Source organism: Pan troglodytes, chromosome 6, assembly GCF_028858775.2.
Source record: "Pan troglodytes isolate AG18354 chromosome 6, NHGRI_mPanTro3-v2.0_pri, whole genome shotgun sequence".
Classification (NCBI taxonomy): Eukaryota; Metazoa; Chordata; class Mammalia; order Primates; family Hominidae; genus Pan; species Pan troglodytes.
Window position 1 is genome coordinate 12,449,493 of NC_072404.2, and position 13,385 is coordinate 12,462,877.

The 13,385-nt window shown below is 46.5% G+C and overlaps 1 protein-coding gene across 4 annotated transcripts in view; it reads left to right on the plus strand.

Moving 5' to 3' along the window:
- The window catches only part of CYTH3 (cytohesin 3), a 111,538-nt gene that overhangs the window by 77,424 nt on the left and 20,729 nt on the right, over positions 1-13,385 (plus strand). For 3 of the 4 annotated variants that reach the window (XM_063813739.1, XM_063813738.1, NM_001251861.2), the window contains 3 exon segments: positions 5,195-5,277; positions 8,007-8,071; positions 8,612-8,678. In XM_063813739.1, the coding sequence (XP_063669809.1) occupies positions 8,034-8,071; positions 8,612-8,678 (105 nt within the window). In that variant the 5' untranslated portion in view covers positions 5,195-5,277; positions 8,007-8,033. 4 annotated transcript variants of the gene reach the window in all.

Here is a 13,385-nt window from a genome sequence, read left to right on the forward strand (position 1 = left end):
GTTGATCAGTAAATTGTAGTTCCTTCCTCATTCATTGCTTGACATAGAGGATTGCTTAAGAAAACAGCAGTGTGAATACAAAAAATTAGCCGGGCATGATGGCAGGCACCTGTAATCCCAGCTACTTGGGAGGCTGAGGCAGGAGAATTGCTTGAACCTGGGAGGTGGAGGTTGCAGTGAGCCCAGATCGTGCCATTGTACTCCAGCCTGGGTGAGAGAGTGAGACGCCGTCTCAAAAAAATAAAAAAGAAAAAGAAAACCACAATGTGGAATTTATCGACACTTAGATCTAATACAGGAAGCAGGAAATTACAAATTTTATGTTAATTGTATTATCTGTATCTTTGTGAAGCATATTTTATTTTTTTCTGTTTGAGACAAAAGTTTATTAAGAAAGACCTGAAGAAAATATAGTGTCTTTTTGCAAAATTTTTTTGCTTTGCCATGTTTACTTTATCATGAGCTGAACATTGTGTTCTTAATTTATATCGTAATGAAAACATTTAACTGATTAGGGATCAGACACAGTACCTACAGTACCCTTGAAAATATTAATAAATTTGTTCTCTTTTTTTAGGCATAACCATTGCCATCCAAAAGTTATTTTCTGTGATGAACAGCTTTTTGGTTTCAGATGACCACTGGCTTATTTAGGAAGAGGATATGGCCTACTTTTTCTCTTTTCATTTGTCTCTTTCTTTTTTCTTTTTTTAAAATTATTTATTTATTTATTTTTTGAGATGGAGTTTTGCTCTTGTGGCTCAGGCTGGAGTGCAATGGCGCGATCTCGGCTCACTGCAACTTCCACCTCCTGGGTTCAAGTGATTCTCCCGCCTCAGCCTCCCGAGTAGCTGGGACTATAGGCGCCCGCCACGGCACCCAACTAATTTTTGTATTTTTAGTAGAGATGGGGTTTCACCATGTTAGCCAGGATGCTCTCGATCTCTTGACGTCATGATCCGCCTGCCTTGGCCTCCCAAAGTTCTGGGATTACAGGCGTGAGCCACGTGCCCGGCCTGTTTACTTTTTTAATCTACACAATGGGCTTCTTTGATGTTATTGGTACATATCTTCTGTTGCAGTGCACAGAAATTTTTCTGATATACCTAGGAGTAAAATTGCTGGGTCATAGCAGGTGCACTTTGATATTAATAGACAAATTGTTTTCCAAAGTTCTCTCGATGACAGGTCACAGTCTGGTGAGATTGAAATGCATGTGTTGTTTTCAAGGTTTTTTTGTTTTTTGTTTTTGTTTATTTTTAAAGAGATGGGAGTCTCGCTCTGTCACCCAGGCTGGGATGCAGTGGCTGGTCACTGCAACCTGGAACCCCTGAGCTCAAGCGATCCTCCCACCTCAGCCTCCTGAGTACCTGGGACTACGGATGCGTGCCATCACGCCTGGCTTTTTCCGCAAGGTTTTATATTTTATCAGTTGTACACGTATTAAAGAGTCAACTGTAATGTTTGTAATGGGGGCAAGCATTGCCTTGCCTTGTCACTTTTTTGTCCCCAAGGTGTAACGACTTTTATCCCTTTTTGCTTTTTTGTGTCTGTTTCGGTATCTGTTTTGCATGTCAGAGGCTTACTTCCAGTTTGAGAAGGAAGAAGTAAAAAGTGTATTAGAAGCTCTGAGTGCAGCAGAAGGCCGTGTTGACTGTTTCTCTGTAGGGTGATGTGGGTGTACTGGTTGTTGGTGTCTGCCCCTCACATCAGTATCTTTAGAGCTGAAGCCTGTGGGATGCTTCAGAGAAGACGCTTGTCCCAGCCTCTGTCCAGGGTGCTGGGAGAGGAGTAAATGGCCCGTGGCCTGCAGTCGGGGAGCCCAGTGGGGAAGGCGGCTTGGTGATGAGTATGTCTGCTTTTATCTCTCACCCTTGTTTTTAGTAGGGTGCCCTTGCCCTCAAACGTGTTAGAATTGCCCTAGTCTCTCTGTTTTGTTCTCTAAAGATAAATAAGCAGTCTTCCGTGGCGTGGAAGAGAAGAGGCAGGCCTCCAGTGGCATTTCAAAGAGCCTTTCAACCAGTTCTCCTTATTTTAGTTGACCCTCCTTCACAGCCCCCTCCAGAGTTACGTGGTGAAGCCAGAGCCTAAGCCTTGTGGGGATTCTCTCACGTAAATTAGGTTACTTGGTCTACGCCACTGTGGGCTTCAAAGTTTGCTTTTCCATGTGGATTAAATCTGCTGTGGCTAGTCCAGTTTGGCTTCAAGCTCATAAAAATGTGGCGGTTCTTTCTGTTTTCATTCTCTTTGTTGTGACAGGTTTTGAGTTTTTTAAATTGCTAATTATGATTACTACAGTTTTAGTGGATGTCTCCTTTTTTTTTTTTTTTTTGAGACGGAGTCTTGCTCTGTCGCCCAGGCTAGAGTGCAGTGGCACGATCTCGGCTCAGTGCAACCTAATGGAGGTCTCTTGTTGGGATTTTAATTTGTATTTCCTTGACTATTAAGAGAGTTGACATCCTTTTATCAGCCCATTCATATTAATTTTTTGGTCTTGTGCCTATGCAAGTCATTTGCCCAATTTCCTTTTTTCTTTTGAGACGGACTCTCGCTCTGTCACCCAGGCTAGAGTGCAGTGGTGGGATCTCGGCTCACTGCAACCTTTGCTTTCCTGTTTCAAGTGATTCTCCTGCCTCAGCCTCCCCAGTAACTGGGATTACAGGCGCCCACCACTACACCCAGCTAATTTTTTGTATTTTTAGTAGAGACGGGGTTTCACTATGTTGGCCAGACTGGTCCAGAACTCCTGACCTCAGGTGATCCACCTGTCTCTGCCTCCCAAAGTGCTGGGCTTACAGGCATGAGCCACTGTGTCTGGCCCCATTTGCCCATTTTCTAAGCACGGAGTTGTTTTGTCTTTTAAAAATTGACTTGTGGGCCAGGTGCGGTGGCTCACGCCTGTAATCTCAGCATTTTGGGAGGCCAAGACGGGTGGATCACTTGAGGTCAGGAGTTCAAGACCAGCCTGGCCAACATGGTGAAACCCCGTCTCTACTAAAAATACAAAAAATTAGCCGAGTGTGGTGGTGCACGCCTATAATCCCAGCTACTCGGGAGGCTGAGGCAGGAGAATCACTTGAACTCAGGAGGTGGAGGTTGCAGTGAGCTGAGATCGTGCCACCGCACTCCAGCCTGGCGACAGAGCGAGACTGTGTCTCAAAAAAAAAAAAAAAAAAAAAAAATTGACTTGTGGCTGGGCACAGTGGCTCACATCTGTAATCCCTGTGCTTTAGGAGGCCAAGGTAGGAGTTTTGCTTCAGGCCAGGTGTTCAAGGCCAGCCTGGGCAACATAGCAAGACCCTGTCTCTAAATTAAAAAAAAAAAATTAGCCAGACATGGTGGCGCATGTCTGTAATCCTAGCTACTTGGGAGGCTGAGGTGGGAGGATTGCTTGAGCCCAGGAGTTCAAGGCTACAGTGAGCCATAGCAGCATTTCACTCCAGTGAGATCCTGGCCAGCAGAGTGAGATCCTGTCTCTACAAAAAACAATAATATAATTTGTAGGAGTTACATATTTTGAATCCCAATTCTTTGGCAGTTTCTGGCTCAGCTCTTCTTCACTTTGTGGTGTGGAACTTTTGGAGAATAAAGTTTTTATTTATTAATTTTTTTTTTGAGACACAGATTCTGTGTTGCCCAGACTGGAGTGCAGTGGCACAGTCAGCCTCACAGTCATGATCATAGCTCACTGCAGCCTCAAACTCCTGGGCTGAAGTGATCCTCCCACCTCAGGCTCCCAAAGTGACTGGGCCCACAGGCATGCACCACCATGCCTGGCTATTTTTCATTTTCTTTAGTTCAGATGGGGGGTCCCACTGTATTGCCCAGGCTGGTCTCGAACTCCTGGCCTCAAGTGATCCTCCCACCTTGGCCTCCCAAAGTGCTTGGATACAGGCATGAGCCACCTTGCCTGGCCTAGTTTCTTAACTTTGATATAATTAAGTGTATTAATATTTTCCTTTGTGATTTATATTTTGTCTATCTTGTTTAAGAAGTCCTTCCCTGGCTGAGTGCAGTGAACCCAGGAGACGGAGGATGCAGTGAGCCAAGATTGTGCCACTGTACTCCAGCCAGGGCGACAGAGCCAGATTCTGTCTCAAAAAAAAAAAAAAAAAAAAAAAAAAAAAAAAAAAAAGTCCTTCCCTACCCTGAAATTATAAAAAAAATTCTCCTATATTTACTTCTAAAAATTGTATAGCGTTTCCCCTTCACATTTAAACCTTTAATCCACTTGTAATTGATTGAAAATATGTGTGATTGATAACATACAATCTGCTTTTATTTTTTCCATATAAATAACTGTTTTCACACATATTTATTGAAGAGTCCAGTCTGTTTTTGAGCTGAGTGTCAGCTCTGCTGTGAATCATATTTTCGTCGGCCTGTGGTCTTTTCCTGGGCGCTATGTTGATTTATTTTTATTTATTTTAATTTTTGTAGAGAAAGGATCTCACCATCTTGCTCAGGCTGGTCTTGAACTCCTGGGCTCAAGCGATCCTCCTGCCTCAGTGTCCCAAAGTGCTGGGATTAGAGACGTGAGCCACCGTGCCTGGATTTAGCCTTCTTTCATAGTCATCATTTTATTTGTGAGACTCATCCATATTGATAGACTTAGCTCATTCTTTTTAATTTTTTTTTTTTTTTCCCCCGAAACAGAATCTCCCTCTGTTGCCCAGGCTGGAGTGCAGTGATGTGATTTCGCCTCACTGCAGCCTCCGCCTCCTGGGTTCAAGCAGTTCTCCTGCCTCAGCCTCCCGAGTAGCTGAGATTACAGGCATGCGTCACCACACCCAGCTGATTTTTGTATTTTTAATAGAGACGGGGTTTCACCATGTTGGCCAGGCTGGTCTCAAACTCCTGACCTCAAGTGATCCACCCACCTCAGCCTCCTAAAGTTCTGGGATTACAGGCATGAGCCACCGTGCCTGGCCTGAAAAAATATTTTTGTTGGATGGGATTCTATTTTATGAATGTACCGCAATTTATTCGTGTTCTTACTGATGAATATTTAGGCTGTTTTCTGGTTATAAAGAGCGCTCCTATGAGTGTCTCAGATACAGTCTCAATGGGAGCATTTGTTTAGGATAAATACCTGCGTATGGAATTGCTGGGTGGCAGCATGTACCCACCTCAACCTTGCTGGATGTTGCCAATGTGTTCTTCAAAGTAGTTAATTATTTTTTTCTTCTTTCAGTGCCTGAAGACCTCTCATTAGAAGAGAGAGAAGAACTTCTAGACATTCGTCGAAGAAAAAAGGAACTTATTGATGACATTGAGGTAAAAAAAAAAAAAAACAAAAAACACCAAAAATCCAAAACTCTGTTTTTTGCTTTTGAGTAAAATATAAAAGAGTAGCCTCACAAAAATGTAAAAAAAAAAAAAAAAAAAAACCCCAAAACAAAAAACAACAACAAAAAAAGATGTTTAGTGTGTGCATATAAGAACTACACAAAGAGACAGAATGAAAAAGTTATCAAGTTGGGAAAGCAAAGACTCCACACAGGCAGTGAGACCCTGGGTAGAAATCAAGACATCGTAGAACTGAGGTCAGCAGTAGCCAGCTCGCAAACCCAGGGCCACAGGCAGCGTATCATCTAAAGCAGCAGCAAGCCACGAGCGCATTGCTCTGTCAAATTGTGCACTGAGACCCTCTTTCGTTAACCAATGTGTTTTTTTGTTTGTTTTTTTCTTTTTGCTTTTTTGAGACAGAGTCTCGCTCTGTTGCCCAGGCTGGAGTGCAGTGGCACAATCTGGGCTCACTGCATCCTTTGCCTCCTGGGTTCACGCCATTCTCCTGCCTCAGTCTCCTGAGTATCTGAGATTACAGGCACCCACCACCACACCCAGCTAATTTTTTGTATTTTTAGTAGAGACAGGGTTTCACTGTGTTAGCCAGATTGGTCTTGATCTCCTGACCTCGTGATCCGCCCACCTCAGCCTCCCAAAGTGCTGGGATCACAGACGTGAGCCACCGCGCCCAGCCACCAATATGTTAATGTTCTAGCACCTAGAACATTGCCTGTTCCATTTTTGGCTCTCAGATGCCCTTTGAGTGAATATGTGGGCATGTATTGGGTTCCAGCTGTGTACCTAGTGCCTACCAGGTGGTAGGAGTAGGATGACACATTAGGCCGGGCACAGCGGCTCACACCTGTTATCCCAGCACTTTGGGAGGCCGAGGCAGGAGGATCTCTTGAGCCCAGGAGTTCAAGACCAGCCTGGGCAACATGGTCAAACCCCACCTCTACAAAAAATACAAAACTTAGCTGGGCATGGTGGCGTGTACCTGTAGTCCCAGATACTCGGGAGGCTGAGGTGGGAGGATCACCTGAGCCCAAGAAGCTGAGGCTACAGTGAACTGTGATTGTGCCAGTGTACTGCGGACTGGGCAACAGAGCAAGACCCTGTCAAAAAAAAATTAAAGACGAATAAAAACACAGGCACACAAACATGGGCTCTTCCACACTTGTGTACTTTACTCAGAGGACGGGGTAGAGGGCGGTCCCACAGGAGAAGCATGTGAATAAAGCCACCGTCTCGGCGTGGGAGAGCCTGTGATTGTTACAGAAGTGATTCAGAGGGCCGGCCCTGGCTCCTTCCGTTTGGAGCTTCCTTGGGAAAGTCAATCAGACATGGAGGTCTTCTTTGAGAAGCTTTCTAGTCATTGTCATTGCCAAAATAAATGTGGCTTCACAGGCCACGGCAAGGACAGGCCTTGTCCCAGACAATAGCTCCTTTCTAGGAGTTTGCGTTTTAAGTCCGAGTGTCTTGGCATATAGTAGGGTCCTGAATAAAAATGTCTTTGTATTTGAAAGGTAATTCATGGAAATTTTTCTTCTAAGGTTACCCTTCATTCTTGGGAAAATCAGATAACCCAGAATTGGTCTCTGGTTGAAGAATAAGGATGTATATTATTTGGACATTAGTAATCAGCCTGCTGGATAAATGTGGAATCGTAATCTAGCTCTAACTACTTCATTTTATCAGTGAGCACACTGAGGCCCAGGGAAGTTGGAGGCTTCCAGAGGTCAGTCTCATTAGTAGGGGTCACATCAAGGGAAAGGGGGTCTGTCCCCTTGGATGCATTTGGCTTCTCTGAGTGCCCTGAGTCAGTTCTGTTCACCCGCTGGGCTCTGTCCATGGTGCTTCATCTCATTCAAGGTGATACAAGTGATCCTGAGACCACTGACCTAAACACACCTGAGTTTCAGCCTGAGACCACCGATCTAAACACACCCGAGCCTCAGCTTCTCCCTGGGAACACAGGCAGTGTTGAAGGAGGAGGCAGGTGACAACTGTGTGCATGGCAGGGCTGAATAGTGCAGTTAAGCGAACTGAGGACTCATGGCTTTCCTTTTGCTGGTTTTTGTTTTTTGTTTTTTGTTTTTTAAAAAAAGAGACAAAGTCTTCCTCTGTCACCCAGACTGGAGTACAGTGGTGTGATCATGGCTCGCTGCAGCCTCAAACTCGTGGGTTCATGCAGTCCTCCCTCCTCAGCCTCTCTAGTAGCTAGGACTACAGGTGTGTACCACCACACTCAGCTAATTTTTCTGTTTTTCTTTTTTGTAGCAATGAGGCCTTGCTACATTGCCCAGGCTGTTCTCAAACTCCTGATCTCAAGCGATCCCTCTGCTTCAACCTCCCAAAATGCTGGGATTACAGGCATGAGCCACCGCTCCTGGCTTGGTTTTATCTTTTCACAGCTGTGATATTCCCCCCCAGTGTCCCTGCCTGATTTTATATACAAATACCCTAGGATCTGCAGAGTGGACCCCTCTGAACCTGGTATCTGATGAAAAGTGAGCAAACAATTTTGTGTTCTCCTAAGTTGTGGTGGCTTTGACTGTGAAGCTCTAGCTGTATTGATAATAGTATTGGTTTTTCCATCCCTGTGGTGCTCCGGTGAGACCGCAGGGAAGCTTGTCACAAGAGAACTAAAATTTCTGAGTCTCAGGGGAGGAAGGTTAAGACCCACTCCCCACCTCGAAATTCTTCTCTTTTGACAGAGGCTGAAATATGAAATTGCAGAGGTGATGACAGAGATCGACAATCTAACTTCCGTAGAGGAGAGGTAACAATTTGTGGCTACACCTTTAAGCTATTTACTCTTTTCTTTCTACCTCCATCCTCTAGTCAAACTTGCAGAAAGTGGGGTGAGAGTGGTTGGGATGTGGGGAGCCTGTGGAGTTGTTAATTCCTCTCCTCTCCCCCCACTCTGCGTGGAGGGGTCCAGGGGTGTTTCCCTGGATGTTACCTCCCATTGCCTCCTCTGTAAGTCATCATCTGCCTTTATAGGTTCAGGCATAAGCACAGGCACTTCAGGGTTGACCCGCACAGAAATTACCTGCCTGCATCATAAGGAGCTGTGCTTTATTAAAATCACTGGTTTGCATCGTTAGCTTTTTCTGAAGTGTCTCAAGTTATCAAATGTGAACAGCAATGGTGGCTGCACCACCCCTGCCGCCACTGCGGAGACTGGAGGCCCCTCCGTGAGGGCCTGTGCTTCGCTTCCTTGAGCCCGTTGTTAAGGGGGAAAGTACACTGGAGGGCCGTGACTGGGCTGCATTGTGAAAACAGCATGAGTGATTTTTAAATTATTTCACACCAATAGCAAAACGACTCAGAGGAACAAACAGATAGCCATGGGAAGAAAGAAATTCAACATGGATCCCAAAAAGGTAAGAGAATGCTCTCCCTTTTCTGGCCTGCGGGAGACGGACTAATTGATTTGAACTGCCGTTTCCCTTTTGGACAGAGGTCAGAGGTGGTCCGCCCTGTCACCTCATAAAAGACTGGGAGTTGAAGGCACATTTTTATCAAAAAGGGGCTTTTCGCGGGTGGGGTGAAGCAGAAGTGCCTTGTAGGGCTGGTGCCCTGGGCAGAAAGGCCTTTCTTTCAGAGTGAGCTGCTGGGTGAGGAAGCAGCCTCACAGGCACGGCTTGGACGACTCAGCACAGGCCGGGCTTGGCTCCAGGCAGTGCCCTTGCTGTCGAGGCTCATATTCCCATCTTCCCACTTGACCTGGGTCAGGGAATCACGTGACTAGGAAGGAGCAGGGGTGGGAGTGGAACCCTGGTGTCCAGAGGTTACGGACTTCATAATCTGGGTGGGTTAAGTGGTTCACATAAGAGGACCTCCATTCACCTTAAAAAGCAGGTGTCTGTGAAAAAACAAGGGATCCTCCACATTTAAGCCAGCATCTTTCTCTTTCCTCAAGTTGGATTTTCTAGGGAAACACTCGAAAACCGTGAAACCTGAAACATGTAGCTGCTTGTTTTTGAGACCGAGCTAAGGGATTTGGCAGAATCTGTGAAGCTTTTTGGGGGACATTTTGGTTTTGAGAAAGAAGGGTAGACCTGAGTCTTCAGGGTTGAGGAGAGGAACGGCGTGTCCACGGGAAGGTCTCGCTGCAGAGCTGGTTCACGCCACTCCTGTGGTCTTCAGTCGGTCTGCACTTTTTTTTTTTTTTTTTTTTTTTTTTGAGACAGTCTTGCTCTGGCACCCAGGCTGGAGTGCAGTGGCACGATCTTGGCTCACTGCAAGCTCCGCCTCCCGGGTTCACGCCATTCTCCTGCCTCAGCCTCCCGGGTAGCTGAGACTACAGGTGCGCGCCACCACGCCCGGCTAATTTTTTGTACTTTTAGTAGAGATGGGGTTTCACTGTGTTAGCCAGGATGGTCTTGATCTCCTGACCTCATGATCTGCCAGTCTCGGCCTCCCAAAGTGCTGGGATTATGTGCGTGAGCCACCGCACCCGGCCCAGTCGGTCTGTACTTCTAACGTTCCCCTTGCTTTTCTGGCATTGAGCCTCTGTGCTAGTGAGTTAATTATTTGTTCCTTCGATAAATATCTGATTGCAGAATTCCATTGTACAAGGTCTAAGATCTGTAAACTCACATAAGTGCAGGTGCAGTTGCAGGTGATATTTACAGAAGTGCGCGTCATTATTTCCTGCTCACGGTTTGCAGGTCTTGGACTGCAGGTATGCGCCACTGCACCCAGATAATTTTTTTTTTTTTGAGACAGAGTCTAACTCTGTTGCCCAGGCTGGAGTGCAGTGGTGCGATCTCGGCCCACCGCAAGCTCCACCTCCCGGGTTCACACCATTCTCCTGCCTCAGCCTCCCGAGTAGCTGGGACTACAGGTGCCTGCCACCACGCCCGGCTAATTTTTTGTATTTTTTTTTAGTAGAGACGGGGTTTCACTGTGTTAGCTAGGATGGTCTCGATCTCCTGACCTTGTGATCTGCCCACCTTGGCCTCCCAAAGTGCTGGGATTACAGGCGTGAGCCCGCTGCACCCGGCTGAGTTTCACCACGTTGGCCAGGCTGGTCTCGAACTCCTGACCTCAGGTGATCTGCCCACCTCAGCCTCCCAAAAGTGCTGGGATTACAGGCATGAGCTACTGTGCCAGGCCATGTCTGGATTTTCTTAAGGCCCAGCACATCTGCACCCAGAGGAGGGTTTTTGTTTAATGCATACGCTCTAGCCACTGTGAAAACTTTCCTGTTGCTTTCTGGTTCTCTGCTTATGGGGCATAAATCGTCTCCAAGATGGAATGAAAATTGTCAATTTTGTGAATTTGGAAATGATTTGATATTTTGGGTAACAGCTTTTCTTTAAGGAGTTGGAACTGTGGAGTTAGATTTATCAGCAGATGTAATAAGCATTGGAAGCATCTCAGGTTCTTTATGAAAGTGGATGTGCTCAGAACTGGGTCTTATGTTTTAAGGGGACCCAAGTAGCGCAGCACAGGGCAGCACACCAATAAGTTCATGGATAAATTCTAATCTCATGAAATACATACAAATAAATACTTATTTTTTAAAGGGATGCTACTGAGTCCTGGTGCGGTGGCTTACGCGTATAATCCCAGCACTTTAGGAGGCCCAGTTGGGCGGATCACCTGAGGTCAGGAGTTTGAGACCAGCCTGGCCAACATGGTGAAACTCCATCTCTACTAAAAATACAAAATTAGCCGGGCGTGGTGGTGGGTGCCTGTAGTCCCAGCTACTCGGGAGGCTGAGGCGCGAGAATCGCTTGAACCTGGGAGTCAGGTTGCAGTGAGCTGAGATTGCATCACTGCACTCCAGTCTGGGCGACAAGAGTAAGAGGCTGTCTCTCAAAATAAGTAAATAAATAAAGTGATGCCACTACTGTGCATCAGGTTTCAGCTTCATGAGCGTAAACTTTTCTTCATGCCTATGAAGCCCTCTCTGTCAGGCTCTTGACTGTCTTCCTGTTTTATATATACCGTGTGTCAGATTTATAATAAGGGCCAACAAAACTACAAGTTTTGTAGACTTGAATATAGCACTTGTCAGTCCACTGGAGCCTTCCTAACACAATACCACAGAGGGGGCCAGGCGCGGTGGCTCACGCCTGTAATCCCAGCACTTTGGGAGGCTGAGGCGGGTGGATCACGAGGTCAGGAGATTGAGACCATCCTGGCTAACACAGTGAAACCCCGTCTCTACTAAAAATACAAAAAATTAGCCGGGTGTGGTGACGGGCGCCTGTAGTCCCAGCTACTCGGGAGGCTGAGGCAGGAGAATGGTGTGAACCCGGGAGGTGGAGCTTGCAGTAAGCCGAGATTCCACCACTGCACTCCAGCCTGGGCGACAGAGCGAGACTCCATCTCAAAAAAAAAAAAAAAAAAAAAGCCACAGAGGGGGTGCTTAAACAATGGAAATGTATTTTCTTACAGTTCTGGAGGCTGGAAGTCCGAGATGAGGGTGCCAGCATGATTGGTGTCTGGCGAGGGCTCTCTTCCTGGCTTGCTAGTAGCCGCCTTCTTGCTGTATCCTCACATGCTGGGGAGTAAGGAGAACTTACTCACTCTAGGGTGATGTTCTTATAAGGGCACAAATCCCATGAGACCAGGACCCCGGCCAGGACCTCATGTAACACTGATTACCTCCAAAAGACCCCGTCTCCAGATACCATCACAGTGGGGGTTTGGGCTTCAACATATGAATTGTGGGGGGGACACGGACATTTCGTTCACAGCTGCAAAGGATGATCTCACATGCTTCAGACACAACTCAAAATTATATCTACCTCCCCATGCCCCTATTAAACCTGTAACACTGTGAAGCATGAAGACATTGTCAGAGCAAATAAATTCCTTCCAGCTAGGATGGTGTTTTCTAAGTCTCAGAGTGATGACACTTTAAACAGGGAGCTTTGGTTTGTTCAGGTGCATTATTTCTAGAAGTAGTACTTGAGTTCATTAATGAGTAAGAGGGAAGGTTTGATTAGATCAAGGAAGCTGAAAACGCTCTGCAGCCTCTCCTTTATTCCTGATTTCCTAGAAATGCCTTAAATAAAATATATAAATCTATATGACAAGCAGGGGTCCACTCAGTGGACTAGAAATTGAGGAATCCCTGGAAGAAGGTAAATGGGATCAGCTGGAGAAGGAAACACTACCCACAGCACATACAAGAAAGAACTGCCGGAGGCGGCAAGAGCAGCTTCAGAGTTCCCCGAGCGCAGAGGAGGTACATTCGGGGAACAGGACTGTGGGAGGGACGTCGAGACTGGTCACGCTCTCCTGACCTTGTGTCTAGCAGTGATTGTGTCTCCAGGTGGGAAAAGCAAGAGGGAGCACTTAGTCCGTGAAAACAGGCAGCGTCCTCGGTGGGTGGCAGCACCAACAAAGAGAAATACCCACTCCCAGAGACCAGCCGTTGGCTGTCTGACCTGCTCCTCTGCCAGATCACTGGAGGCAGCTGCAGCAAAAACCAGAAGCAAGTAGCATTCTGTTAGGCCAACAGTGACCCTAAAATACAAAGACAAACACCCACCAAGCACCACCAAGCGTTTGAGGAAACCAGCACCATGAAAGAGACATGAAACCCAACAAACAGAAGAACTAAGGCTGGAGGAAACAGACTTAATGGAAACAATAGAGGCGGGGAGGGCGGCTCATGCCTGTAATCCTGACGTCTTGGAAAGTCTAGGTGGGAGGATCACTTGAGCTCAGGAGTTCAAAACCAGCCTAACATAGCGAGACCCTCATCTCTATAAACAGTTTTTTTAAAAAAAAATAAGCCAGGCATGGTGGTATGCACCTGTAGTCCCAGCTACTTGAGAGGCTAAGGTGGGAGGATCACTTGAGCCCAGGAGTTTGAGGCTACAATGAAATGTGATTGCACCACTGCATTCTAGCCTGGGTGACAGTAAGACTTTGTCTCTTAAATCCTTTATCAAGCCAGATGTGGTGGCATGTGCCTGTAGTCCAACTACTGGAAGGCTAAGGCAGAAGGATTGCTTCAGCCCAGGAGTTTGAGGCTGCGGTGAGCTGTGATTACACCACTGCACTCTAGCCTGGGCAACAGAATGAGACCCTGTCTGTTAAAAAAGAAGCAGGAGGCTGGGTGC